At 35.4% G+C, this 27,108-nt stretch overlaps 2 protein-coding genes and 1 pseudogene across 3 annotated transcripts in view; all 3 read left to right on the forward strand.

Moving 5' to 3' along the window:
• parlb (presenilin associated, rhomboid-like b) overlaps window positions 1-3,881 on the forward strand; it is a 13,210-nt gene extending 9,329 nt beyond the window's left edge. Inside the window, exons 6-10 of the mRNA XM_016292786.1 lie at window positions 620-769; window positions 869-939; window positions 1,023-1,124; window positions 1,216-1,313; window positions 3,399-3,881. Coding sequence (XP_016148272.1) covers window positions 620-769; window positions 869-939; window positions 1,023-1,124; window positions 1,216-1,313; window positions 3,399-3,513 — 536 coding nt within the window. The 3' untranslated portion in view covers window positions 3,514-3,881. The remainder of the gene's footprint in view (window positions 1-619; window positions 770-868; window positions 940-1,022; window positions 1,125-1,215; window positions 1,314-3,398) is intronic.
• A 1,625-nt stretch (window positions 3,882-5,506) lies between these two features.
• LOC107600817 (claudin-19 pseudogene) lies at window positions 5,507-7,816 on the forward strand (annotated as a pseudogene).
• Window positions 7,817-11,437: 3,621 nt separating this feature from the next.
• Window positions 11,438-27,108, forward strand: part of LOC107600818 (autophagy-related protein 16-1-like) — a 32,254-nt gene continuing 16,583 nt past the window's right edge. Inside the window, exons 1-14 of one of the 2 annotated variants that reach the window (XM_016292787.1) lie at window positions 11,438-11,550; window positions 12,617-12,710; window positions 13,801-13,906; window positions 16,011-16,084; window positions 16,166-16,417; window positions 16,839-16,904; window positions 17,563-17,649; window positions 17,746-17,808; window positions 18,113-18,157; window positions 20,020-20,122; window positions 22,119-22,224; window positions 22,701-22,771; window positions 25,660-25,731; window positions 26,836-26,956. In XM_016292787.1, coding sequence (XP_016148273.1) covers window positions 11,445-11,550; window positions 12,617-12,710; window positions 13,801-13,906; window positions 16,011-16,084; window positions 16,166-16,417; window positions 16,839-16,904; window positions 17,563-17,649; window positions 17,746-17,808; window positions 18,113-18,157; window positions 20,020-20,122; window positions 22,119-22,224; window positions 22,701-22,771; window positions 25,660-25,731; window positions 26,836-26,956 — 1,366 coding nt within the window. In that variant the 5' untranslated portion in view covers window positions 11,438-11,444. The remainder of the gene's footprint in view (window positions 11,551-12,616; window positions 12,711-13,800; window positions 13,907-16,010; window positions 16,085-16,165; window positions 16,418-16,838; window positions 16,905-17,562; window positions 17,650-17,745; window positions 17,809-18,112; window positions 18,158-20,019; window positions 20,123-22,118; window positions 22,225-22,700; window positions 22,772-25,659; window positions 25,732-26,835; window positions 26,957-27,108) is intronic. The other variant, XM_016292788.1, reaches the window with a different exon arrangement.

Genomic DNA, 27,108 nt, shown 5'->3' on the forward strand with positions numbered 1-27,108 from the left:
TCACCCTGTAGCCCAAGACTGGTTGCCCACTGAAGCTAAGCAGGGCTGAGCCTGGTCAGTACCTGGATGGGAGACCTCCTGGGAAAACTAGGTTGCTGCTGGAAGAGGTGTTAGTGAGGCCAGCAGGGGGTGCTCACCCTGTGGTCTGTGTGGGCCCTAACGCCCCAGTATAGTGACGGGGACACTATACTGTCAACAAGCACCGTCCTTCGGATGAAACGTTAAACCTGACTCTCTGTGGTCATTCGAAAAGAGTAGAGGTGTGACCTCGGCATCCTGGCCAAATTTGCCCATTGGCCTCTGATCATCATGGCCTCCTAACAATCCCCATATCTGCTGATTGGCTTCATCACTCTGTCTCCTCTCCACCAATAAACTGGTGTGTGGTGGGCGTTCTGGCGCACTATGGCTGCCGTCGCATCATCCAGGTGGATGCTGCACACTGGTGGTGGATGAGGAGATCCCCCCCGACAATGTAAAGCACTTTGAGTGCCTAGAAAAGCGCTATATAAATGTAATTAATTAATTAAATCTGGATTCTGATCTGGTTTATGCAGTAATTTAATCTGGATTCTGATCTTTGCACTGTTATTTAATCTGGATTGTGATCTGGTTTCAGAGGTGCTGTGTTGGCCCATGCTGCTGTCCACATTCAGTCACTATTCTCTCTTCCACATGGCGGCCAACATGTACGTACTGTGGAGTTTCTCTTCAAGCATCATCAACATGATGGGAAAAGAGCAGTTCATGGCGCTCTACCTCTCCGCAGGTCTGGGTCATTTAAGAGTTTTCAGATTTCCAAAACATCCTACACTCCTTAAATTCATCAGTGTTGTTGGATTTCATCTTTCTGTGCCCATATTCTCAGGTGTGATTTCTACGTTTGTCAGTTATGTGAGTAAAACAGCGATGGGTCGGTTTGGTCCATCACTGGGGGCGGTGAGTGTGTTTTCAGATTAAACATTTCAGGATTTCATCAGTGTTCATATGGATGTAGTGAACAGATTATTGCGTTGTGTCAGTCAGGGGCCATCATGGCCGTCCTAGCAGCTGTTTGCACCAAAATGCCTGAAGCCAAACTGGCCATCATCTTCCTCCCCATGTACACCTTCACCGCCGGAAATGTGAGTGTGTGTGTGTGAGTCTGTGTAAGAGATTTTTGTTGTTTTGGGTAGTAATGATGGCCACATTCTCATGATCTTCTCCTGCCAACAGGCTCTCAAGGCCATGGTCGCCTTGGATACCACAGGCTTGATTCTGGGATGGCGTTTTTTCGATCACGCAGCTCATTTAGGTGGAGCTTTATTCGGCATGTGAGTGATTTGTCCCTACTTTCGCGTACGTTTAGATCAGTCTAGATGTTTTTGAAAGGAGAAAGTGTTGTTATTGTTAACAAGAACTATTAAATATTGTTTTCGTTAATTGAAATAAAGCTGAAATGAAATAAAATGTAAATATTAGATGAAAAACTTGAAGTGAAAATTAGAAATGTTGCCTTAGCAACTAAAAATAAATAAAAGTAAAGTAAAAAATAAATTAAAGCTGAAGGAATAAATATATATATATATAAAACAGAAACAAATAAAAATGGCAAAACATAATGAAATGACTAAAATTAAAATTAAACTAGAGGTGTGCGATATATATCGTCTGCGATAATATCGTAATTGTTGTTTTAACGATGTGCAATTTGACATTATCGAGTATTTTGCAAAAACCAAACAAAACACCTACGGAGTGCGCGTACATTACGTGATGAAGTCTAGTGGGTTAAACAGTGCACGTGCGCATTTAGAGAGCGTTCTTTCACTGCATGATTCAGTCTATTAAAATGCATTAAGAAAGATCACAAAATTCAAGATATGGGGGCAGAAAATGTACATATTTATATAATTTCATATAGTTAAAATCACACAAAGTGTGACTTTTTTTTTCTTCTTCAAAAATACGCACGATTACAAATGTGATACTGATTTTATACAACAGTTCAATAAAAACAATAAGTTAATATTAAGAGACTTACATTTTAGACACCATATTGCCTGTTGTTTTGCTCTATTTCGCCAACCAAAAATCATTCCAAACACAGCCACAGCACTGTTGTGCGCCTCTGAGCAACATGACGCTGTTTCGTTCCTGAATGAATTAATCGTTTAAATGATTCGGTTCAATCGTAATGACTCACTTGTTTACAATGAGTTGCTGCCACCTACTGACGATTTTAATTTCACATTTAAAGTATCTATTCATTTTTTAAATAATTTCTTACATCAGTATTCAATGTTTTATGTTTAAAATATCAAAACATTATGCATTTGTAACTGCAGGTTAAAGCACTCCATGTCCCTCTGAGCTGAATTAAATAGTGTGTAAAAACATCTAAATGCCACTTCAGATGCAACTTCTGCAAAGATTAATTTTGTTGATACTGGTTTCATTTATTTGGGAACAGCCTAAATGTCTTATTATTCTAATTGACTGATAAAATGCAACAATTTGACTCAAAAGATGCACACTTTTAGCAGAAAATGGCTTTATTAAAGGTAAAAATGCCCATAAAATGTAAAAATCAATTTAAACTTATTATGAAAAGATTAATTTCTGTTCACTGATGTGAACTGACCACACAGAATGAAGAATATCAAAAACTGCAGCTGTCCATGGTAGTCAGATATCAGCACAAATAACACACTTGGCAAAATATCGTCTAATTATCATTATCAAAAATATCGAGATATATTATTTTTTTCAATATCGCACACCCCTAAATGAAACCCGAAAATATCAAAATAGAATATAATAAGTCAAAATACTAATACATATTTTAATAGTTTATAAATAATACTAATATAACACTGGCAAATTACTTGTACCACTGTTAATTCAGTATCATTAATATACTATTATAATTTTTGTTAATATTTGATAATACAGTATATAATATTTTATTTATTAGATTTTATTTTTATATTTGCGTTTATATAATGTTTTAGTAAATGTTTTGTTTTCTTGTATTCATTTTTTTGTCTATATAGTTTTTATAAATGTGTATTTATAAATTTTAGTTTATTTAGTTAGATTTTATTTTAGTACTTTAAGTTTAACTAAACAAAAAGGAAAAGCTGTAAAAAGTTTAAAAAAAACATTTTTTTTGCATTTGGTTTTATTTTAGTTAATGTTTATTTTATTTGAATTAGCAAAAAATTATTTTTATGGTTTTAGTTTGATATAATAACCCTGGTATGTAGTCACTCAATTCAATTCATTTGACATGCATTTTAACAGCAGGTGGCGTAAACATCGATTGGCCACTTGATGGATCTTTTTACCAGTTGTAAACATGTAAAGACAAGCATGTTCATTCTCTCTCTGTGTTTAATGTCTGTTTCTTCCTCTAGCTGGTACATCAGTTATGGTCATGAGCTCATTTGGAAGAACAGAGAGCCGCTGGTGAAGATGTGGCATGACTTCAGAACGAGAGGCCCGGGCACTGGCGGCAACGGCTCGATTTAGAGCCATGCATTAGAGTCATTCATTTTCATTCATGAAGAGAAAACAATTTGAGAAACGGACACAGACACGCTGACACAGATATTCATGCACTTGAAGCTCATGTTCTGTTTTGTATTCTGTGAGAGAGTCATAGAGTGAGGTCCGTTTCAGTCACAGTGATGTCCTTATGCTCCGCCTCCGATTTGAAATTTGAATCCAACTAACCCCACCCACTTGGTTAAAAATGCAAATGTATCTGGAGGGGCAGAGCTTCGGCACACAGCTCTAAGGACGTTATGCGTCTCAGTGACATTCAACATCATGTACAGAAACTTAAAAGTTTAAATAGTCTGTAACTGTCATTTTGAAAAATAAAATTATTATTTAAAATCCTGTTTTCTCTGTATGATCAGGTGCCAGCTTTGGTTTAATTTACTATAATTGTGTGTAATATGTTCTTTATTGTCTGAGTTTCAGATGAGACTTTGGTCCTTGTTAAATGTGAATGATTAGCCCTGTTTCTCTATAGCACACACACACCTACTCTATATGTCTCATCAGTAGAAACTGTTTCAGAGGTGTTTTCTCAGAGCGACCAAAGTTCAGTAACAGTCATGGTATCATAATGGCTCATGAACAATGCGTCTGTTTTCCACTTCCTCGTGTTTTCATGAAGTCACTGTATCGCTCGTCTCTTCCCGTGTTTCCCAGTTATCACTCGGAAACTTCCATCCCATCATTCTTTTCTCTCCCATTGTCACTCGTTTTGTTGTCTTCTGGTTTTTGTGTAATTAATTGCACAGTTTGGGTTTCATAAAGAAACATCCAGGTCATATTTCACCCCAAATTCACAAGAAATCTAAATATTTAGCAAAAATAAAGTGAAGCCTAATCACCTCCATGCCACGCCGAATTGAGGCAGTAATTAAAGCAAAAGGAGCCCCTACCAAGTATTGAGTACATGTACAGTAAATTAACATACTTTCCAGAAGGCCAACAATTCACTAAAAATGTTTTTTTTATTGGTCTTATGAAGTATTCTAATTTGTTGAGATAGTGAATTGGTGGGTTTTTGTTAAATGTGAGCCAAAATCATCCCAATTAAAAGAACCAAAGACTTAAACTACTTCAGTCTGTGTGCATTGAATTTATTTAATACACGAGTTTCACAATTTGAGTTGAATTACTGAAATAAATGAACTTTTCCACGACATTCTAATTTACTGAGATGCATCTGTATATTAGGCTTTTGTTGACAAATTGGCATTTTTCCGTTTTTTCCTGTTGTAAAAGAGTCTGGTTAAAAGTTCAAAAGCTTGTGGTCAGTAAGATTTTTATTTTTTGTTAAAGACATTAATACTTTTCAACAAGGATGCATTGATCAAAAGTGACAGTAAAGGCATTTAGAATGTTACAAAATATTTTCTTTCAAATAAATGCTGTTCTTTTGAACTTTCTATTCATCTGTGAATCCTGAAAAATTAAATGCATCACAGTTTCCACAAAAACATTGGGCAGCACAACTTTTTTCAGCATTGATAATAATCAGAAATGTTCCTTGAGCAGCAAATCAGCATATTATACTGATTTCTGAAGATCATGTGACACTGAAGACTGGAGTAATGATGCTGCAAATACAGCTGCGCATCACAGAAATAAATGACATTTTAACACCTATTCACATAGAAAACAGGTATTTTAAATATTGGAATAATATTTCACTTTTGATCAAATAAATGCAGTCTTGGTAAGCAGAAGAGATGTCTTTCAAAAGCACCCCAAACTTTTGAACATTAGTGTAGTTTGTAAATGATCTTTAAGCACTTGAGTGGAATAAAGCCTGGTGTTGTGTTTGTTGATAATGGCGTAATCGGTGTACTGTGAAGTGTGTGAAACAGACAGATGACCCTGAATCAAGAGATGAGTCTCATCTGGAAAGAAGGCCATCTCTCTGCCCCCTTTCTGTGTTTTGAAGAGGATTAGATTTTTTCAGGGTTATTGACCTAAAGCCAATATTAACACAGTGACACTCGCCCATCACTGCTGTCTCTCATATCGACGGGAAACCCTGCTCAAAAGCCACAGTTTCAGGGGAAACCTAACAAAATTATTCTTGATTATTAGGTCACAGTCCACTGGGAGCCAAACAGGTGTGTGTGAATATTCATTTTCATCAATATAATAATCTGTAGCAATTTCTGATTGTGCTTTGGGTCTAAACTGATGAATATTTGTCAGATATTCTGTTGTCAAGTTTTTATTATTATTTTTTTAATATCAGTGCATCTTTTGTTTTAAGTATGCAACTGCATTTAACTGCAATAAACAATTAATAAAAAACTGTATAGTAACAAAAATCTAATAAAAATGACAAAATTACTAAAGCAACTAAAATATAAACAAAAACTAATTTGAAAAATATGAATAAAAACTATAATAGTATCTCAATTATATTAAAATAACCTGAAAGGCTTTATTCATCATTATGAGTGAATCGCATTTTTATGCATGTTATTAGATAAATACATTTCTAAGTTAAGCACTGCATGATTTGCTTTTATTTCCCAAGAGTTTGAAGTCCAACGTTTGACCGGTCATGAATAGAACTTGTCTGAATTTCTCACTCTAGAAATACTTAAACGTGATATTAATAGTTTAGAATCACATCAACCTGACGAACCTTTATGCTGAAATAGTTCTTTGCAAGAGTTCTTTATGTAACATAACTTATAAAACAACATTACTGAGATGTTATTATTGAGAAAGTGTTTATTTTTTCTAATTTAATATCAAACTTTGATATTTTACCCCTTAAGGGAAGTCACATATGTAAAACCACTGCATGCACCGAATTCACTACATTTAGCAGTTTTATTCCTATATTTTGAAGGCTTCTATAGAGGGGTTTGTATATAACAAATGTGTTTTTCCAGCCTGATGAATCTCCATTTCTGGTTATGTTTGTGTTCTGGTGCTTCAAAGAACCCAGAATCCAATATACTGATGTGAAGAAGCATCTTTAAACAGCCACACAGCAAATTATGAACCCTATAAAGCAAAACCATAAGAACCGTCGAAGAACCTTCATTTTGAGAGTACGGTTTTGGTCAAAAGTTTGCATACACCTTGCAGAATCTGCAAAACGTTACTTGTTTTGTGAAAATAAAACTGCATGTTTTTTTTTATTTAGTACTGTCCTGAAACAAATATTTTACATAAAAGATGTTTACATATAGACCACAAGACAAAATAATAGCTGAATTTATAAAAATGACCCCGTTCAAAAGTTTATATACCCTCAATTCTTAATACTGTGTTAAATTTTGTTTAGTGATGTTTGTTCATGTGTCCCATGTTTGTCCTGAACAGTTTTCCAGCATCTTTTGCATATCTGAATCCTCTCCAGCATATGATATGATCTTTTCACACTGAGGACAACCGAGGGACTCATACGCACCTATTACAGAAGGTTCAAACATTAAGGGGTGAAAACCCGGAATCTAGTGGAATCTAAAGATCAGGGTAAGTTTGACTTATTTTGTGCTCTGGGAAATATGCAAGTATCTTCTGTAGCTTCTGAAGGGCAGTACTAAACGAAAAGCATTATGATATTAAAACTAAATTTACACATCTTATTCGGTTCAAAAGTTTTCACCCCCAGCTCTTCTTTCTGTAGCATTAGTGACCTTTTGAACCTTTAAACATATTTTATGTAAATAGCTTATTCAGGACAGCACTAAATAAAAAAATCCCTTCTATTTTGGTAAAATAATGAACCTTTTTCAGATTCTGCAAGGTGTGTGTAAACTTTTGACCACAGCTGTTTATGTGTTTGTTTGTGTGAATAGTCTCAGAATCTCTGGTTCAGGATGGCAGCGATGGTGTTTCAGCTGATGGGAATGTTTCTGGGAATCGTGGGCTGGTGTTTGGAGTCCAGCTCCACAAACTCAGCCGTGTGGAGGAAAGCCAGTCACGGGGAGGCAGTGGTGACGGCCAGCTCTCAGTTTGAAGGTCTGTGGGTGTCGTGTGCGTCTAACTCGCTCGGAGCCATTCACTGCCAGAGATTCAAGACCATCCTGGGCCTTCCAGGTGAGACACGCGCTCCACGTGGCCTTCGCTCGCATTACGTCACACTGCTGCTTGGTTTCAGTGATACAGTATCATGAGCGTTTTACTGTTCGCCTGTGGCTCAATCCTGTGACAAAACGAGGTTATACTAGTCATAAAAACTCACTCACACACACACCTTTACTCTAGAATACAGTACAGTTTTCTGCAGATGTGTCTCAAATGATTGCAGTTTGACTCTTGGGCAGAATTTAGAATTTAATCATTGAATTCTTTTAATTTATGGGTTCAGATTTGAATTGGCCAAAATCTACAGCAAGAAATTTAATTTACAGGAAGTGGATTTACTTTAAAAAAAAATTACTTGAAAAAAATGTTAACTAAAACCGTTTAAATCAAAGTTGAAATAAAATGAATATTGGAGGAAAAATAATAATAAAAATTAAAAAAACATGAATATTAGAAATGGTGTACGTGAAATACATAAGTTTAAGTACTAAAATTAAGATAAATAAATATATTTAAAAAATAATTAACAAAATTACAAAAGCACATAACAAAATGACTAAAAACCTAAACTAAAATGAAAACTGAAAATATAAAAATAAAAGATCATTCAAAATATTAATGAATACTGTAATCAAGGTTATTATAGTAAAAAAAACATACTTTATTTGAGCTAGTTGCCAAAGCAACATTTCTCTTTTTTGTTTAGTTTATCGTCAAATATCTAAACTGACTCAAACTAAATGAACTAAAAGTTATAAATGAAAAAAATGAATCAAAACAAACATATTTTATAAAAATACAAAACACGTATATTGTGTGGATTTGAGCCGTGTTACTCGATCATGTCGACGGGGGTTCAGCTGCTGGGGTTCTTGATGTGTTTGGGAGGCTGGCTGCTCTCCTTCGTGTCGTTGGTGAATGATTCGTGGCGCACGTCGACGTTTGCGGATCAGCTGATCACGTCTGTGTGGTACTATGTGAACCTGTGGCAGTCGTGTGCCGAGGGAAGCACCGGCGTCAGAAACTGCAAGCAGTTTGAGTCCATGCTGTCTCTGTCTGGTAACTCACACTAACTAGAGTTTGTGCTGTTCATTTTGAATTGGAAAAATTGATTGAGGGGATAAGGGCTCATGTAAGTTTAAACAAACTTACAATGAAAAAAATTATATTTAAAATTATTATTTACAAATATGTGACCCTGCCTGTGAAAACCCAGCTAAAGTCATTTTTTTGTCATCCAAATCATCCTTTATACAACATTCTGTGAAAATATAACCTTTATATCTTTAATATTGACTGAGTAAGGCCACGTCAAAGATTGAAGTCACAGTGAAATTAATGGTTGAAATCAAACTTTGATGCTTGTTATCTCATAATTAGATTTTGAGACTTCAGCCTGGATTTCACAGAGAGGGTCACATATCATCATGGCACAAATATTTAATTTAGTCAAATGTATCTTAAATAAAAAAAAATTAAAAATATTAAGAATAGACTTCATTTCGTGCACTATACAATTTTGTATTTCTTTTGCTTTTGATATTTACTGTAGGACTGTATCATTACCATGTTACTTGAATTCATCTTTCATTAGTTTTGGGTCAGATTTGTAATATTTTTGTGTCACCAAAATACAGTAAAAATTGTGAAATATTATTATAATTTAAAATAGCTGTTATCTATGTGTATATATTGTAAAAAATCAAACTTTGATGCTTGGCGCAGCTGTATTTTCAGCATCATTCCTCCAGTCTTCAGTGTCACATGATCTTCAGAAATCATTCTAATATGCTGATCTGCTGCTCGAGAAACATTTCTGATTATTATCAATGTTGAAAACAGTTCATATTTTAGTGGAAACTGTGATACATTTTATTTTTGAGGATTCTTTGATGAATAGAAAGTTCAAAAGAACAGCATTTATTTGAAATAGAAATCATTTGTCATATTATAAATGTCTTTACTGTCACTTCTCATCAATTTAATGCGTCCTTTAATGAATAAAAGTATTCATTTCTGACCCCAAACGTTTGAATGAAAGTGTGCTTCAAGAAAGAAAGAAGAAAAGTGTAAGCAATTATATTTAGCATTTTTGACATTATTTTCAACACAATGAAAAAAAAAACTTTTTAAATTAGAATAAATGAAATGCAGTTCAATAATGACAATTAAATACTTAGTTTAATATAATTAATTTAAATGAAAAAAAGCAATGTCAGAATTAAAATAATCACAGTGGTCTCAAGAACAGGCTTTACTTTCATGCAAAATATAATTAATTAATTATAAATTACATATTTTTTATTTTGCTTTTGGGGTGAAATATGACCTGGACTTAATAATATGGTACTTTGATATAAATTTTGCACTCTCAGAAAAAAGGTACAAAAAGCTGAAAGGTATGTTTTTGTACCTTATTTCCCTTTAAATGGTACATATTTGTACCTTAATGTGTACATTTGTATTTTAAAAGTACATATTAGTACCTCAAGTGTGCTTATTAGTACCTTTTAAAAGCAGTTTTTATCTTTTTTTAATGAGAGAAAACCATGCTATTGTCTTAATGTTCAAATATCATATGCATGAACAACAAACTTTATTACTACCATAATTGATACTCCCATGGTGCATGCACTCTTAGTCATTTGCATGTTTGCACGTAAATTACTGAAGCATATGGAATGTGTTTCTGATATGATTGCTGTGATGTCCAGTACATGTAATGTCCAATACAGTTTTTCACCGTATATATTAGGGGAATTTACCGTTAACCATTTAACAGGTTTTTACTGTAGCATTTTTACAGTCTTTTACTGTTAAATTCTCGGTCATTTTTTACAGTGTAGATTTAACCCTGTAAAGTCTGACATATGAAACAATAGTCTAAAAACAGTTTTGAAGCTGAAGAGTTTATTGAACCTTCAGACAAAATATTTAAAAAGAGTGTGCATATGTGTTTCTGATGAGTATCATATTTGATCCATCAGGCTTTTATGGCTCATATAGCCTGATATAGTGAGAAAACAGCTCAGTTTTATTCAGTTGTGGTGCAGATGCTGGTTTATATGATGTTTGAAATGTAAATCAGTGATATCTTTATAACAGTGTAGCAGATACTTACATAAAATGATCTAAATATCAATGGTCGCTCTATATCTCCAATAACATGTTTTAGTAAGATGAGATTGAAATGATCCAAACATATAATGCAATGCAATCCAATGCTGATTGAGAGCTGAAGAAATAACTGCTCCTCAGAAGATGTGAGATGTTCTGGAGGCTTGTGAAGATCATTCCTCCGCTGAGGAACAGTGAAAGTAAAGCTTCTGGAAACAAACGCTCCTCAAAAGATCCTGAGGATCAGATTTGAGACTCTAAAACATGATTGATGGAGAATCAAGTAAAGCTGAGCTGCTTCAGTCCAGAAAGTGTTCATCTGGAAATATGACTGCAGTTATTCAGACCTTTACTTGATAAAAATCAGTCAAGATTTGACAACAGAAAGACACATGAAGTACAACTACACTAAAAGAGCTTTTACGTGATAAAAAAGTCTAAACTATCAATCAGACGACAGGAGGCATGGAGTTGATTGTGTCACACAGTAAAGTTTGATCATTTACAGGCCTTAGATGAATATGACTTTATGGTTTTATAGGGTTAAAACACACTTTTGGGCTTGGATTATCTTGTAAATGCCAATAAACACGCTCGTGTGTGTGTCTGTTTGTGTTTGTGCGTGTGTGTCTGTGTCTTGGCTGTCTGTGTTTGTGTGTCTGTGTTTGTGTGTCTGTGTGTGTGTCTGTTTGTGTTTGTGCGTGTGTGTCTGTGTCTTGGCTGTCTGTGTGTGTCTGTGTTTGTGTGTGCAGGAGGAGATGGCGGGCCGTAGAGTCGAGTGTTTGTGGAAACGTCACGTTGTCGAGCAGCTGAAGCAGAGAGACAGAGTTCAGCGTCAGGCCTTCGAGGAGATCATACACCAGTGTAAGACACATGCACGTTTATTTAGTTATTTGTTTGTTTTCTTTGTTTTTTTCTTCGTTTAATTAGTTGGTTATGCTGCGTTCAAGTCCTCATGGGAAGTTCGTACTTACGAGTTGACAAGTCGTAATAATGACGTCAGGCACGTTCAAGTCGCTTTGGTCTGAACAAGATGGCAATTTAACTTTCCTACATAAAATTCAAAGATTTTTTTAACTATAGTACATCTGCAAAATGAGGAATAAGGAATGTGCATTATTGTGTTTTCGTTTTTTCTGTTTTTATTCAATTTATGAAGGCGATAAACTGAATCATTATATATTCTATCTATATATTTATATATAATTATACAATAATATAATATTTTTTAACTAATAACTTATATAGATTTAATTTTACATTGCAAAAAATTAATCATTTAATTTCAACAAATTTACCGTCAATACAGATGCTGCTATAGTCTTTGGCTGCGTCCATTGCATCCCACACGTTTTTTTGCTGACACGCCCCCAACTCGGAAACTCGGTGCTTAAAGAAAATTTCGAGTTTCACACTCGTAACAACGACTTTGTGGTGGCGTTCATGTGCGTTCAGCTCGTAAATACGATCTATCCGACATCACTTGAACGCACCATTATTGTTGTGTGAGATGGGATTAATTATTATTAGTAGTAATAGTAAATGGTTTTATTTTGTTGTTATATTATTTTAGTTTATTGAGATTGTTTTCTGCTTCATTATGGTAAATCTGAGGTCATTCTATTAAAGATGAACAAAATCTGAGAGAATATTGGGTTTAATTTATTTGGATCTTTTTTACTTTTAAATATTTAAACAATATTCCAAAAAATTCATGCAAATAAATATTTGTGGACATACTGTGAATGTATGACATAAATGTTTGTTTTATAGTCTTCCACCAATATGTGTTTTATGATGACCTAAACGAAAAATAACAAATATATATATATATATATATATATATATATAATATAATATCTTCTTTTACATTATTTTCCTCTCGGATATTATTTCAATACACAATTTCTCTATTTCTCTTTGTCTCCAGATAACCGGTTGTTGGAGAAGTCTGATCTTCAGGTTGTTTTTTCTGAACGTCTCCAGACCGAGAAATATGAGCAACAGAACAGACACGACCTCAGGTGCTCATGGGAAAACTTTCTCCATCAGTTCTGACTCAAACCACGTAATATAGAGCTCTGTGCCTGAAATATTGAGTTTAGTGACATCTTTTCTAATCCGTTTTAACATTAAAGGTGGGGTAAGTGATTTTTCAAAAACGCTTTAGAAAACTGATTCGGGCCGAATAGCAAAACAAACTCGTAGCCAATCAGCAGTAAGGGGCGTGTCTACTCATGATTTGGAGGAGAGAGCATGCAGTCCGAGCCGAGCGACAGAAAGATAGAGATGGCGGATAAAAACAAAAGAGGAAAACGTCTGCGGAACAAAAAAATGCTTCAGGCAAGAAGTAGGACCCGTGTAAATATCGGATCAGCTTTCCAGCGCTGGTGAGAACTCAAGGAGTGTTTTGTTTCTTCTCGATAGGTGAGTAACATCGTGTCTGCGCCGCAACAGCTAAAGTCTGTCTAGTACAGTGTTCCTGTGGCTCAGTGGTAGAGCATTGCGTTAGCAGCGCAAAAGGTTGTGGGTTCGATACCCAGAGAACACACATACTGGCAAAAAAATGTATAGCCTGAATGCACTGTAAGTCGCTTTGGATAAAAGCGTCTGCTAAATGCATAAATCAAATCATTAAATCATTAGTACACTGGACGCGACAAAACGACTGTTGAAAATCATTTGACATTTGTCTCAATACGTGATGAATAGAACACAGCAGCAGTTTTCAGTGTAGACCATATGTATATATATCTATGGTGTAGACAGCATCACTGATTATGAGTTCTATAGTATTTTATCGCTTCGCCACTCGCGTCCGGTGTAGACACGGTGTAACATTGGTTTTGCTTTGTTTCACAGAACTAATCGTTGCCTGGGTTGTGTACGTATGTGTGGGGCGGAGCTATCAAAATAGGGGCGAGACCCTTTTGGGGTAGGGGCGTGTTTGTTTTGGTGATTTCAAATGTCAACATGTCTACCAGAAATCACTTACCCCACCTTTAAAGAGAGGAGATAACGTGTCGAGAGAAGAGCATTACGTGAAGAGGAAACCAATTATGAATTATGGCATCATGAATACAAGAAAGTAAGATGATCTGTGTGTGTGTTTAGTCCGGGCGTCGAGGGCGGTCGCATTGAGTCCCTGCAGCAAGAAATGGCTCAGATGAGAATTAAACATCAAGAGGAGCTGACGGAGCTACACAAGAAACGAGGAGAGGTGAACATAAACCCTCACTGTTACCACAGCGCTTACACACACATTTACATCACAGTACCTACATTTACATATCAGCCTTTTCAGGATTCAGAAGCTCGACCCTTCCAAGTCATTCCACAAGTTTTATATTCATGAGAGAGTTCAGATAAACTTCAAAAGCAATAATAGCATTAGAATCAATTCTAACTGGTCGTTTCATTAAATCAATGAAAAAACTCAGAAATGTCCTCTGTCTGGCATTTTTTGCGTATTTAATTGTTTTTGTAAAAGCAGATTTAGGTAAGCGTTGCTGTTTATTTTATGTATATAAATGAGAATGATTCAGATTATTCTTGAAATTTTATTTTAAAAACAAATCTGTGTTATGTTTTACTAAAACCGGAAGCATAAAAAACACTTGAAATAAAATAAACTTTAACTAAATAAAATTTAGATTTTTTTTGTTTTCGTGTAGTTTACCTTGAAGTACTAAAATAACTGAAATGAATAAATAAAAAATAAATGTATAGGCATATTTTTTAAAAACACTAATAAAATGACAAATACATGACAAAATTGCTAAGACTGTAACCAGAAATGTGAAAACAAAATATCATTTTTTCAAAATATTTATAAAAACTATAACTGTACAAGCAATTGACAACTGTTATTTTAGTATTATTTATATGCTATTATAATATACATTAATGTTTTGAATTAGGTTTTTATTTTATATTTTCAGTTTTGGTGTTAAAGGGTTAGTTCACCCAAAAATGAAAATTCTGTCATTAATTACTCACCCTCGTGTCGTTTCAAACCCGCAAGACCTTCGTTCATCTTCGGAACACAAATTAAGATATTTTTTGATGGAATCTGAGAGCTCTCTGACCCTGCATAGACAGCAATGCAACTGAAATGTTCCCAAGTCCAGAAACGTAGCAAGGAGATCTCTAAAATAATCCATGTGACATCAGGGGTTCATCCGCAATTATATGAAGCTACGAGAATACTTTTTGTGCGCAAAAGAAAAAAAATAAAAACCACTTAATTAAACAGTTCGTCTCCTCCGCATCACCCTGTAACCAGCGTATGCTGTTCTGTGTCAGCTGCGTCACGCCGGATACGCGGTTTCCGTTCAGATCAAATCACAACAACATAGGAAACAGATCCGGCGTGACGCAGCTGACACAGAACAGCATACGCTGTTTACGTCCAGCGGATATTCTCCAAAATGGCACCAGGGTGACACGGAGGAGACGATTTGTTGAATAAAGTCTTTTTTTTTTTTCTTTTTTTTTCTTTTGTGCACAAAAAGTATTCTCATAGCTTCGTATAATTGCGGATGAACCACTGATGTCACATGGATTATTTTACAGATCTCCTTGCTACGTTTCTGAACTTGGGAACATTTCAGTTCCGTTCAGATCAAATCACAACAACGTAGGAAACAGATCCGGCGTGACGCAGCTGACACAGAACAGCATACGCTGTTTACGTCCAGCGGATATTCTCCAAAATGGCACCAGGGTGACACGGAGGAGACGATTTGTTGAATAAAGTCTTTTTTTTTTTTCTTTTTTTTTCTTTTGTGCACAAAAAGTATTCTCGTAGCTTCGTATAATTGCGGATGAACCACTGATGTCACATGGATTATTTTACAGATCTCCTTGCTACGTTTCTGAACTTGGGAACATTTCAGTTGCATTGCTGTCTATGGGAGGGTCAGACAGCTCTCAGATTCCATCAAAAAATATCTTAATTTGTGTTCCGAAGATGAACGGAAGTCTTACGGGTTTGAAACGACATGAGGGTGAGTAATTAATGACAGAATTTTCATTTTTGGGTGAACTAACCCTTTAATACTAGTTTTTTTATTTTTATTCTGTTATGTGCTTTTGTCATTATTACTCGTTTTTGTTTGTAATATTTCTATTTAGCTTTATACGTCTTAATTTAAAACAAAAACTAATAAAAATGACAAAATAACTCAAATGTTAACTCAAACTAAATTGAAAACAGAAAATATTAAAATACAATTGAATTCAAAATATGAACAGCAACTATAGTAGTATATGAATAATGTTGGGGGGAAAACATGCCAATGAAAATCTCTGTGTTTTTGCAGTTGGCCCAGAGCGTGATTGAACTAAACAACCAGATTCAGCAGAAAGACAAAGAGATCCAGAGTAATGAAGCCAAGTGAGTTCAGTGTGTGTATGTGCTTTATGTATGCGGTTTATGTCCACAGTATGTGAATGTTTTACGTGTGTGTTTGGTCAGGATGTTAGAGTATCAGCAGCAGATCTCTCATCTGAAAGGAGAGTGTCGCGAGCTGTGCAACTCTCTGGCCGATCTGGAACGAGCCAATCAGACGCTGCGAGACGAATACGATGCCCTGCAGATCACGTTCAGCGCCCTGGAGGAGAAACTACGGAAAACCACAGAGGACAATCAGGAGCTGGTGACACGCTGGATGGCCGAGAAAGCGCAGGAGGCCAACAAACTCAACGCTGAGAACGAGAAGGACTCCAGGTCAGAAACACACTCTGTTTAACTCACGTTTTTACCTAAAATCTTGATATTGGACTGTTTGTGTCAATAAAATACCCTTTCTTTTGCACCAGCTTTAACTTTAAAACAATCAAAGTTCGTCATGTTTGTAAACGACCCATATATGGGAGTCGTTAATGGCTCATATGTGTGTGAGCCTAACACTTGCTGATTAATTATCAGTCGTTAAGGCTCGTTTAAAAACAATGGAAATGCATGATTGGCCGCCACCCATCACTTTCTGACCATCTATGCTGAAAAAAGGGGCTCGTTTCCTGACCCTCCATGCAGAAATGAGCGCATTATAATTCTTCTCCTGATTGGTTGTTTGAAACGGGCTGGGAGGTTCATTAGAGGTTAAATGAGTGTGTAAACTGTGTTTAACTCATTGATATCATCGTAGGCGCAGACAGGCGAAGCTTCAGAAGGAATTGGCGGACGCAGCGAAGGAGCCTCTTCCCATAGAGCCGTACGTTTGTGTTTAGAAGCATTTCTTCTGGGTTCAGCGAGTTTGTTTGAGGTTTTAGACAAATAGGTTGTTCAATTCAGGGTCTGTCGTTGGAAAACCTGCAGCTATCAGGCATTTTTAACATTTTGATTGACAATGATGGAAATTTCTGTCGTAAAAGTACAGTGTTATTTTAGTGTTGTTTATATACAGTTCAGTTTTAGTTGTTTTATTTTTAATTAGCTAGTACCTATATATTTCTTTTCCTTTTTAAATTTTTTTTAGCACATTTTCATTTTAGTACTTAAACTTATTTATTAAACTATTATATTTATTTAGACTAATATTAGATTTTTATTAAATCTAATATTTTATTTCAATTATCAAAATTTCTTTTAGTTTTAGTTAACAATAACAACAGGTCCAGTAGTCAAAAACCTGGCATGGGTGTTATCTTTCCCACTAATATTTTTTCATTTGATTTGATTGGGGGGGGGGGTAGTTTTTACTTTTTATGAGGGCATATTGTAAATGTATCATCCTTTTATGTCTAATTATTTAATGTCTTCTAAATAAGACATTTTAGTTTAATTTAAGCCCTGGTTAGTTTCTACAACTGTTTGGAATCATGTTAAAATATTCTGAAATCTCACTGGCTGCTGTTTTCTGGTTGGTCTAGAGATGATGACATCGAAGTTCTCACAGAGGATGCTGGGAAGGGAACGGGTGAGACGTCACCGAGCAGACAGATCAGTCGCACACCCAGGTAAACACACACTCAGAGTTGCAGACTTCACCACACATGATCTATACTGAATGCAGTCGCTGACACTGTGTGTGTGTGTGTGTGTGTGTTTCTCAGCAGACGAGTGTCTCAGCCTCCTCCTCCTGCTGGGCTGCTGGATTCCATCTCTAATATCTTTGGGTATGTCTTAGTCTGTGTGTGTACGGACACAAATGTTTCTTTTCTTCTTCATTTTGTACACAACTTGTCTAGAACATCTCTAGGTCATATTTAAGCTCAAAATCTTAAGAGAACTCATCGCTGAATGATGCAAAACACATTCATGATCCTAAAATTTTTAAAAAAATCTTATTTTGGCCTGGACATGTTTTTGTATCTCTCTTGTGTTTGTGTGTGAATGTTGTGTGTTTGGTTGTCTCATTCAACTGAGTGTGTGAGAGAGTGTGTGTGTGTGTCTCATTCTACACTCTCTCTGTGTCTGCAGCCTGTCTGATTCTGTCCAACCTGGTTTCGTCCCATCTGACTCCAGGTGATGCACACTGGGGTGTCAGGATGCGTGTATGAAAGTGACACTGTGCTGATGTGAACCCAGAAGCATGCTAACGAATTATATTTCAGAAGGGCTGTGAAAAAAAAAGAAAAAAAAGAAAAAAGGATTGTGGGTAGGGGTATAGCCAGAACTTTTTTTTTTTTTTCAGGGGTGGCCAAAGGTAAGACCCAACGATTTCTTTAGGGTGAAAGAACCTTTATAATCAATAAAAAGCTCTCGCTTATTTAAATTCATCACAAGGTTTACAGTCAATCACAAAAGCTGACATTGCACAGCTAAGCATAGACAAATATCCCGCTATGTTTTTATTATTATGTGTGGATATGTACGGAAGTCGGATTGCTTGCGTAGGCCATTGAATGGATAAAATATCGAAATCCTGAATCGGAAGTAAACTTTTTTTTGCCCCACTCACCTCACCTGTGAGAGAGCGTGTATAACCGTGAAATATATTTGTTAATTTTGTTGCACTAAACTTTGTTTCTTGATGTTTGACCTTTGAGCTCGCGTCTTGCTCTGTGTTTTTGTCTGTGCTCGTAAAGCTGCTTCGCTAAGCGCGCTCTTGCAGTGTTACCATGTCCACTTATATGCATCTTTGAGCTTATTTGCTTCAAATTAAGAGGTGATGTGACAACTTGGTTCAGTTAGAGGGTGCAAGTGGCCTTTGTGCCAGTGTCGTATATTTGAGTGGAGAAAAGTCATGTTAATGCAGTCAAAATGCTTGTGCAGCAGGGGTGGCCAAGCTTTAATAATGGCCACCATGTAGCTATGCACCTGGTTGTGGGTAACTGCTCTGAACGCTTCCTGTTTCTCGTATGTGTGTGTAATTTCCTGCAGGATGTTACTCTCTTTTCGGATATTTTTCTGGTAATTGCAGGCTGACCGTTGCTCTGTGTGTAGTTGTGTGAGTTTGGCTGGCTGGGTGATTTGCCAGTTGAAACGGTGATCTGGTATGCATTGCTATGTTTTTTATATTGGTTTTGCAGTCACTAATTGAGTGAATTACATTAGGGCACTTCAGTAATTATATATATAGTAAATTCTAAGGCTTTCAGTGTGACATCTTAAGCTAAAAAAATTAGCTTTACAATCAATGCAAACATGAAAAAGAGACAAGCCCTTTTTGTTTTTGTTAAAACATGCATATATTTGCATGTTAAAAACAAATTGTAAATTGCTATTTTATATATATATATATATATATATATATATATATATATTGCATTTTACAAGAGTTGTCAAATTATTTTTTTATCTTTAGTCTTTTACATTTGTTGTTAAATCACATTTTAAAAATAGTTTTTGCATGCATTTATGCATATTGTTAATTCAATAATATTGTTAATACATTAACAATATGTAGTTATGTTTTATTTTTTCTCAATTGCAATTTGCTTTTTAATTTAGTTTTTTTTTTTTTTTTTAAAGCACATTATCAAAATATATGGATGTTGCTATTTATCATTTAAATTTTACACATCATAATTTATACAGATAAAATCTTTTTTTCTTATTAAGAATTAAATTTTTAAATATAAATAAGCATTTTTTGGTTTGTATTTTGCACGCATTATAATATAAAATATAATTTAAAATATTCATATCATCACCCACCCAAATTTTTGCATCAGTTTTGTTTGTCAAGGAGATTTGCATTTTTTCCTAAAGTGTTGCAATGCTGAAATCAATGTTACAGATTCAGTCATGCATTTATAAATGCTTCAGTCCATGAATGACTCTCTTTATGAAGATGACATGTTTTGCAAGAAACATGAGACCGTAAGATCCTACAAAACAAGTTCAGCTCAGCCCGTGTGACACATGCTCTTTCTCTCCCTTAGAAGACGGCGCTCGGTGAATTCGTTCGGCTCGTCTCCTGAAAGCGCAGAGGTGCCGTCGGCGTGCGCTGATGTCCGAGTTCCCTCCACTGCGCTGCACATCTTTGTGAGTGTCGCTTTCCTAGTGTCTTTTTTATGCATCCTTCAATTTATGTTGATCTTCAGAGGTCAGGCTTCAAAGGTCAATGATGTGATTTAAAAGGTCTGAAATCCAGGTCTCCTCCCAGTCCTTCCCGCCCCTCTTCATTTTTCCCAGCATGCTCTAGTTGTGCATTGCTGGTTCGAGGTGGCGGTTGATACTATGGACGTTTTTGCTGATTTAAGAGTCTTTTAGAGAACCGAGTGAGACCTCGACAGCAGCATCCTACAGAACTACAACGCAAAGGAGGGCTGGACAGGAGGAGAACGTTAAACTGGTGCATGATCTCAAGTTTTCAAGCTGAGGCCTTGAAAGAAAACCAGCTTTATTTGACCAGTTCTGCTTTAAAGAGGATGGGAGCAAATTATTTGGTTGAATTTCCATCTCATTTTCAGTCAAAGTTTGGTGAACCCGAATGCTACATGTTTTAAAAGCAGCAACAGGAAATCAGCCTCCATACTGCTGCACTAATAGCACTGTAAATTTTTTTTAACCGAATTAAAACACACCCTTCGCTCCTATTGTGTTGCAGGTCAATTTGACCCACACTTGATTTTCAAACTGCTTGATAAACTGGTTAAAATTATTTCTCTTTCCAAATTTAGGAATATTTCTCATTTAGGGACATGAATGTGCATGCGAAGTTTCAACACGGATGTGTTTTGGAAAAGCTGTAAACATTTTAGTAATTATGTGGCATTTGTGTTGGGTCATATAGACTTCCCCGTTAAACCTCATTGACTTTCATGCAATCATTTGTTACAAATTTAGGAAATGTTTTTATTTTGTGTGTGCACGCAGTTTGTTTTGAACCCAAAAATAAGCAGGCCAAATTAACCCATATAAATGTGAAATAACAAATGAAAAAGAAAACATTATTTTATATATATATGTGTGTGTGTGGATTTAATTTATATTTTTAAATTGCATTTAACATTTCATTACATTCTCAATTAAATATGATCCCTTTCATTTGTTTTTAAATCACATTATTAAAATATCACTTTAATTGAATTTGTAAGTAGAGATGAGCATTTTTTTTTGGTCTGTATTTTACACACACACACACACACACACATTACGATTTATGAATTATATATTCATTTTTTTAATTTTTTTTTATTAAGTTATCAGCTGCCGAACTTCGCAACACAAAGGATGTAACTATTTTAATTTCTCATATTTTATAATTTAGGAATAGTTCTCATTTAGGGACATGAATGTGCATGCGAAGTTTCAACACGGATGTGTTTTGGAAAAGCTGTAAACATTTTAGTAATTATGTGGCATTTGTGTTGGGTCATATAGACTTCCCCGTTAAACCTCATTGACTTTCATGCAATCATTTGTTACAAATTTAGGAAATGTTTTTATTTTGTGTGTGCACGCAGTTTGTTTTGAACCCAAAAATAAGCAGGCCAAATTAACCCATATAAATGTGAAATAACAAATGAAAAAGAAAACATTATTTTATATATATATGTGTGTGTGTGGATTTAATTTAGATTTTTAAATTGCATTTAACATTTCATTACATTCTCAATTAAATATGATCCCTTTCATTTGTTTTTAAATCACATTATTAAAATATCACTTTAATTGAATTTGTAAGTAGAGATGAGCATTTTTTTTTTGGTCTGTATTTTACACACACACACACACACACACATTACGATTTATGAATTATATATTCATTTTTTTAATTTTTTTTTATTAAGTTATCAGCTGCCGAACTTCGCAACACAAAGGATGTAACTATTTTAATTTCTCATATTTTATGGTTTTAGTCTCCGACAAGCTACAAGAGAAGTTTTCTGTTTTTACATGAATCTGACGAATTGCATGGAAACCAATGGGAGTCAATTTGACCCACAACACAAAACCCAGCCATTTGAATCTGAAATGTTTCATTGAGGTCTCTAAAAGCATAGCGATGAAACCCATATTCTTATTTTGTGGGTAGGACGCCCACGATGGAGAAGTGAACGCCGTGAGGTTCAGTCCCGGTTCCCGTCTGCTTGCCACGGGAGGAATGGACCGCAGGGTGAAGCTCTGGGAGGTCATTTCTGGTACTGTATATCTATATTATCGTTCACAGTTTCATCAGGGTTCAAAGGTCAGTGATGAGATGTAAAAGGTCCGAAGCCTTCGTCTCTCTCTCCAGTCCTTCTGTCCCTCCCAGCAGCCACGGTTAATTTTTCTCCAGCTTGCTCTAGTCGTGCATCGCTGGTTCGAGGTGGCGGCTGATATTATGGATGAGTCTGCTGTATATTTAGAGTCTTTTAGAGAGCAAGACGACTTGATAACAGCAGTGTCAAACAGTAACATAACACACAGGAGGGCCGGACTGAAGGAGAACGTCTGGCAGGCTCATGATCTCAAGTTTTCAAGCTGAGACCTTCAGTCGTTTCAAAGAGGAAATTGGCCAAATTGTGCCGAAGGTTTAATCAACCTGCAGAATTTCTGTTTCCTCCTGAAACAAAGATGCAGTAGATGTTCAGGTTTGTCTGTGTGGGGTTTTAAAAGCTTTTATTTGTTTCTCCAGGGCGATGTGAACCTAAAGGTGCGCTGACGGGCAGTAATGCTGGAATCACCAGCATAGAGTTTGATAGTGCGGTGAGTTATTCTTTCTACATTACAATATGTCAACTTTAAATAAGGATACAGTTACTAATGAAAGAAACTAATATTTGACATAAGTCAGAAAATCTTAACCTAGAGTCCTATGATTTTCGTAATGCAGAAAACCCGAAGGATCCACCGTATAGTGTATAATTAAGGAATTTGGTGTAGATTTATGGCCAATTTTTTGATGAATAAATGAATGTGTGCGTTCCCAAGCATTTCATTATTTTATTTGATAAAAACTATTATCAAATGCACTAAAACTTATGTTCTTCACTACACACCAGCAAATTAAGTTTGGTTTTAACTTAATTATGCCAGAAATTTCACTATTAAAAAAAACATAAATTGTGTCCTTTTTTTTGTAAATTTAAAATGAATTAACAATGTAAGAAATAGTAAATAAAAACAATATTCAGTTACACTTTATTTTAAGGTGTCCTTGTTGCAGTGTAATATATTTAAGTACTGAGTAATATTAATTAACTACATGTATTTACTATATGGGTTTGGCTTAGTGTTACTTGCACTATGCATAATTTGTTATTATAATAGTAAGTACCTGTAACAAGGACACCTTGAAATAAAGTGTTACCCAATATTCTATTGTAAAGGGATTTTTACATTTTCACTTGATTACGTTTTAGAAGTTTAAATGTAAAATTTTTACGAATTCAATTGATTAGACATGATTTTTGATTGTTAATTTATGTGATGCTCTAAAACAGAACCCAGAAAAATAAAATGGAAAACGCTGAATTTTGTAAATAATAAAAAAGTTTCATAGGGCCCTACAGACCTCAGTAATTGATTTGACAATTTCATGTATCTGCTAACTTTTATTTATATACCTTTTATTATTTATATGAAATTCATTTGCAAAAACCGATAAATGCCACTTTAAAAAAAAAGAGCTGATTGCCGTGCATTATTCTTCACATATAGCGCGATCTGAACCTTAAACACGTTTTGTCCAAAAAAGCCGGTTTTGTCCACTTTCAAGGAATCGAGAGTTTACGTTTTACTGCAGAAGCCGATAAGCGCCCTTGTTGTTTTTGAACAGAAGCCGATAAGTCCATCTTAGCGAATCAGCGCGCTGTATTCTGGTCAGGTGACAAGGCTACTTCACTTTGAAGAGACGTGCTAGCTGAGAGGAGTTTGTCAAAGCTCGAGGACGGATCATTTTGACGAACTTGATGAATCTGTGATATCATCAGGTCGAAAAAAGAAAATAAAAGCTGAAACGTTTTCACGGAAGCTTGCAAAAGCAGCGCGTTACAATGGTGAGGGAAAAGCTCCGTGTATTGCGTGTAATCACATCTATACGGTTTATAATCACAACAACAAAAACAACATTTGTCAGGCATCTGAGGAGATTACAAAGATTAAACGAGTGTTTTTTTTTAAAACTCAAAAAAATTAAATGTGGATTTATCTGCTTTTGCCAAAAAACGACTTTTAATATGTAAAAAAACATACTTTCAATGAACTTTAATTTTGTTTTGTCCACTTTCAAGGAATCGAGAGTTTACGTTTTACTGCAGAAGCCGATAAGCGCCCTTGTTGTTTTTGAACAGAAGCCGATAAGTCCATCTTAGCGAATCAGCGCGCTGTATTCTGGTCAGGTGACAAGGCTACTTCACTTTGAAGAGACGTGCTAGCTGAGAGGAGTTTGTCAGAGCTCGAGGACGGATCATTTTGACGAACTTGATGAATCTGTGATATCATCAGGTCGAAAAAAGAAAATAAAAGCTGAAACGTTTTCACGGAAGCTTGCAAAAGCAGCGCGTTACAATGGTGAGGGAAAAGCTCTGTGTATTGCGTGTAATCACATCCATACGGTTTATGATCACAACAACAAAAACAACATTTGTCAGGCATCTGAGGAGATTACAAAGATTAAACAAGTGTTTTTTTTTAAAACTCAAAAATATTAAATGCGGAGTTATCTGCTTTTGCCAAAAAATGACTTTTAATATGTAAAAAAACATACTTTCAATGAACTTTAATTTTGTAGAGCAGCTGTATTTAAGTTATTATTACTTAATCAAAACAACCCAACTGCAGTTTGATTGATATTACTTGGAATGCGCAATTTAAAAAAAAAAAAAGTTTTTAAGTTAAAAGTTATCAGTCTTTGCAAATTAACCCTTCATATATTTTGTCTTAAGAGTTCACTGTCATAAATAGATGACCTCAAAGATATGATAGATCTGGACTAAAAGCCACAAATAAAAGCTGAAACGTTTTCACGGAAGCTTGCAAAAGCAGCGCGTTACAATGGTGAGGGAAAAGCTCTGTGTATTGCGTGTAATCACATCCATACGGTTTATGATCACAACAACAAAAACAACATTTGTCAGGCATCTGAGGAGATTACAAAGATTAAACAAGTGTTTTTTTTTAAAACTCAAAAATATTAAATGCGGAGTTATCTGCTTTTGCCAAAAAATGACTTTTAATATGTAAAAAAACATACTTTCAATGAACTTTAATTTTGTAAATCAGTTGTATTTAAGTTATTATTACTTCATCAAAACAACCCAACTGCAGTTTGATTGATATTACTTGGAATGCGCAATTAAAAAAAAAAAAGTTTTTAAGTTAAAAGTTATCAGTCTTTGCAAATGAACCCTTCATATATTTTGTCTTAAGAGTTCACTGTCATAAATAGATGACCTCAAAGATATGATAGATCTGGACTAAAAGCCACAAAAATCCTAAAAAAAAAAAAAAATCTTAATTTCAGGTAGAAAATCTGCCTATAACATGAACTATATGTAATGCACATCTTACCAAATTTCCACCAATGAGGAACAAAATGAAAGCGAAGTGTGTTTTACTGTCGTGACTGATAGCAGTGTGTTTGTGCTCTGCAGGGCTCGTATCTATTGGCTGCGTCGAATGATTTTGCCAGCAGAATCTGGACGGTTGATGATTACAGACTGCGGGTGAGGATTTCCCTGAAAATTGTTGTTTTAGTCTAAATACACACTTTGCTGGTTTTAAGTCATATTGACAAAATATCTTTTATTGTTCTTGTTTATGGATTTAATTGATGGTTTTAGTGTTTTTTTCTTTACTTTCTTAAATGTATAAATTATCACACATTTTACTAATTGCATGCATGCAAGTTTAGCTTAGTTTTTCTAAATAAAACCACAGCTGGAGATTATTATTGTCCTGGGATTCACTGACATATGTGACCCTGGAGCACAAAAGCAGTGTTAAGTCGCTGGGGTATATTTGTAGCAATAGCCAACAATACATTGTATGGGTCAAAATTATAGATATTTATTTTATGCCAAAAATCATTAGGCCATTAAATAAAGATCATGTTCCATGAAGATATTTTGTAAATTCCCTACTGTAAAAATTAACTTAATTTTTGATTAGTAATATGCATTGCTTAGAACTTAATTTGGACAACTTTAAAGGCGATTTTCTCAATATTTCGATTTTTTTTTTTTTTGCACCCTCAGATTCCAGATTTTCAAATAGTTGTATCTCGGCCAAATATTGTCCTATCCTAACAAACCATACATCAATGGAAACCTTATTTATTCAGCTTTCAGATGTATACATCTTGATTTCGAAAAATTGACCCTTATGACTGGTTTTGTGCTCCAGGGTCACATATCAAGCATAAGCTTACATTCAAGGTTTATTCGTTGGCTCAAAGGTCAGTGATGTGATGTAAAAGGTCTGATGCCCAAGTCTCCTTCCAGTCTCCTCGTCTCTCCCAGCCAGCTCTACTCATTTTTCCCAGCATGCTCTAGTTGTGCAGCCCTGGTCTGATGTGGCGGCTGACATAATGGATGTTTCTGCTGAATAAGAGTGTTTTTAGAGAATCGAGTGAGACTCTGACAGAAACATCCCACAGAAACACAAACACAGGAGGGCCAGACTGAAGGAGCCTGGTCAGCTGATCTCAAAAATCCTACTGAGACCTGAATCTGTGTTCAACTGAACCTCGTTTACTGCTAGAAATAACAGGCCTTAATTTAGTGGAGTTGTTTGCATACGTATTCATTGTATCTTCTTTTTTTCCAAAGCACACACTCACAGGGCACAGCGGGAAGGTTTTATCCGCTCGGTTTCTCCTCGATAACTCTCGGATCGTCTCCGGCAGCTACGACCGAACGCTCAAGCTCTGGGACTTACGCAGCAAAGTCTGTAAGAGACTCTTAGTTGTTGTCCTTGCTGCTTAATTGCCAGTGTCCATGAATGAGATGCAAAATGAGGCTTGGTTCTTTTGCTTAGCCTTCAAAAATGTTGTTTGTACATTTCTGGGTGACAAACTAATGCTTATGCTTAATTGAATTCAT

The sequence above is a fragment of the Sinocyclocheilus grahami genome, unplaced genomic scaffold (assembly GCF_001515645.1).
Source record: "Sinocyclocheilus grahami isolate Dianchi unplaced genomic scaffold, SAMN03320097.WGS_v1.1 scaffold292.1, whole genome shotgun sequence".
NCBI lineage: Eukaryota > Metazoa > Chordata > Actinopteri > Cypriniformes > Cyprinidae > Sinocyclocheilus > Sinocyclocheilus grahami.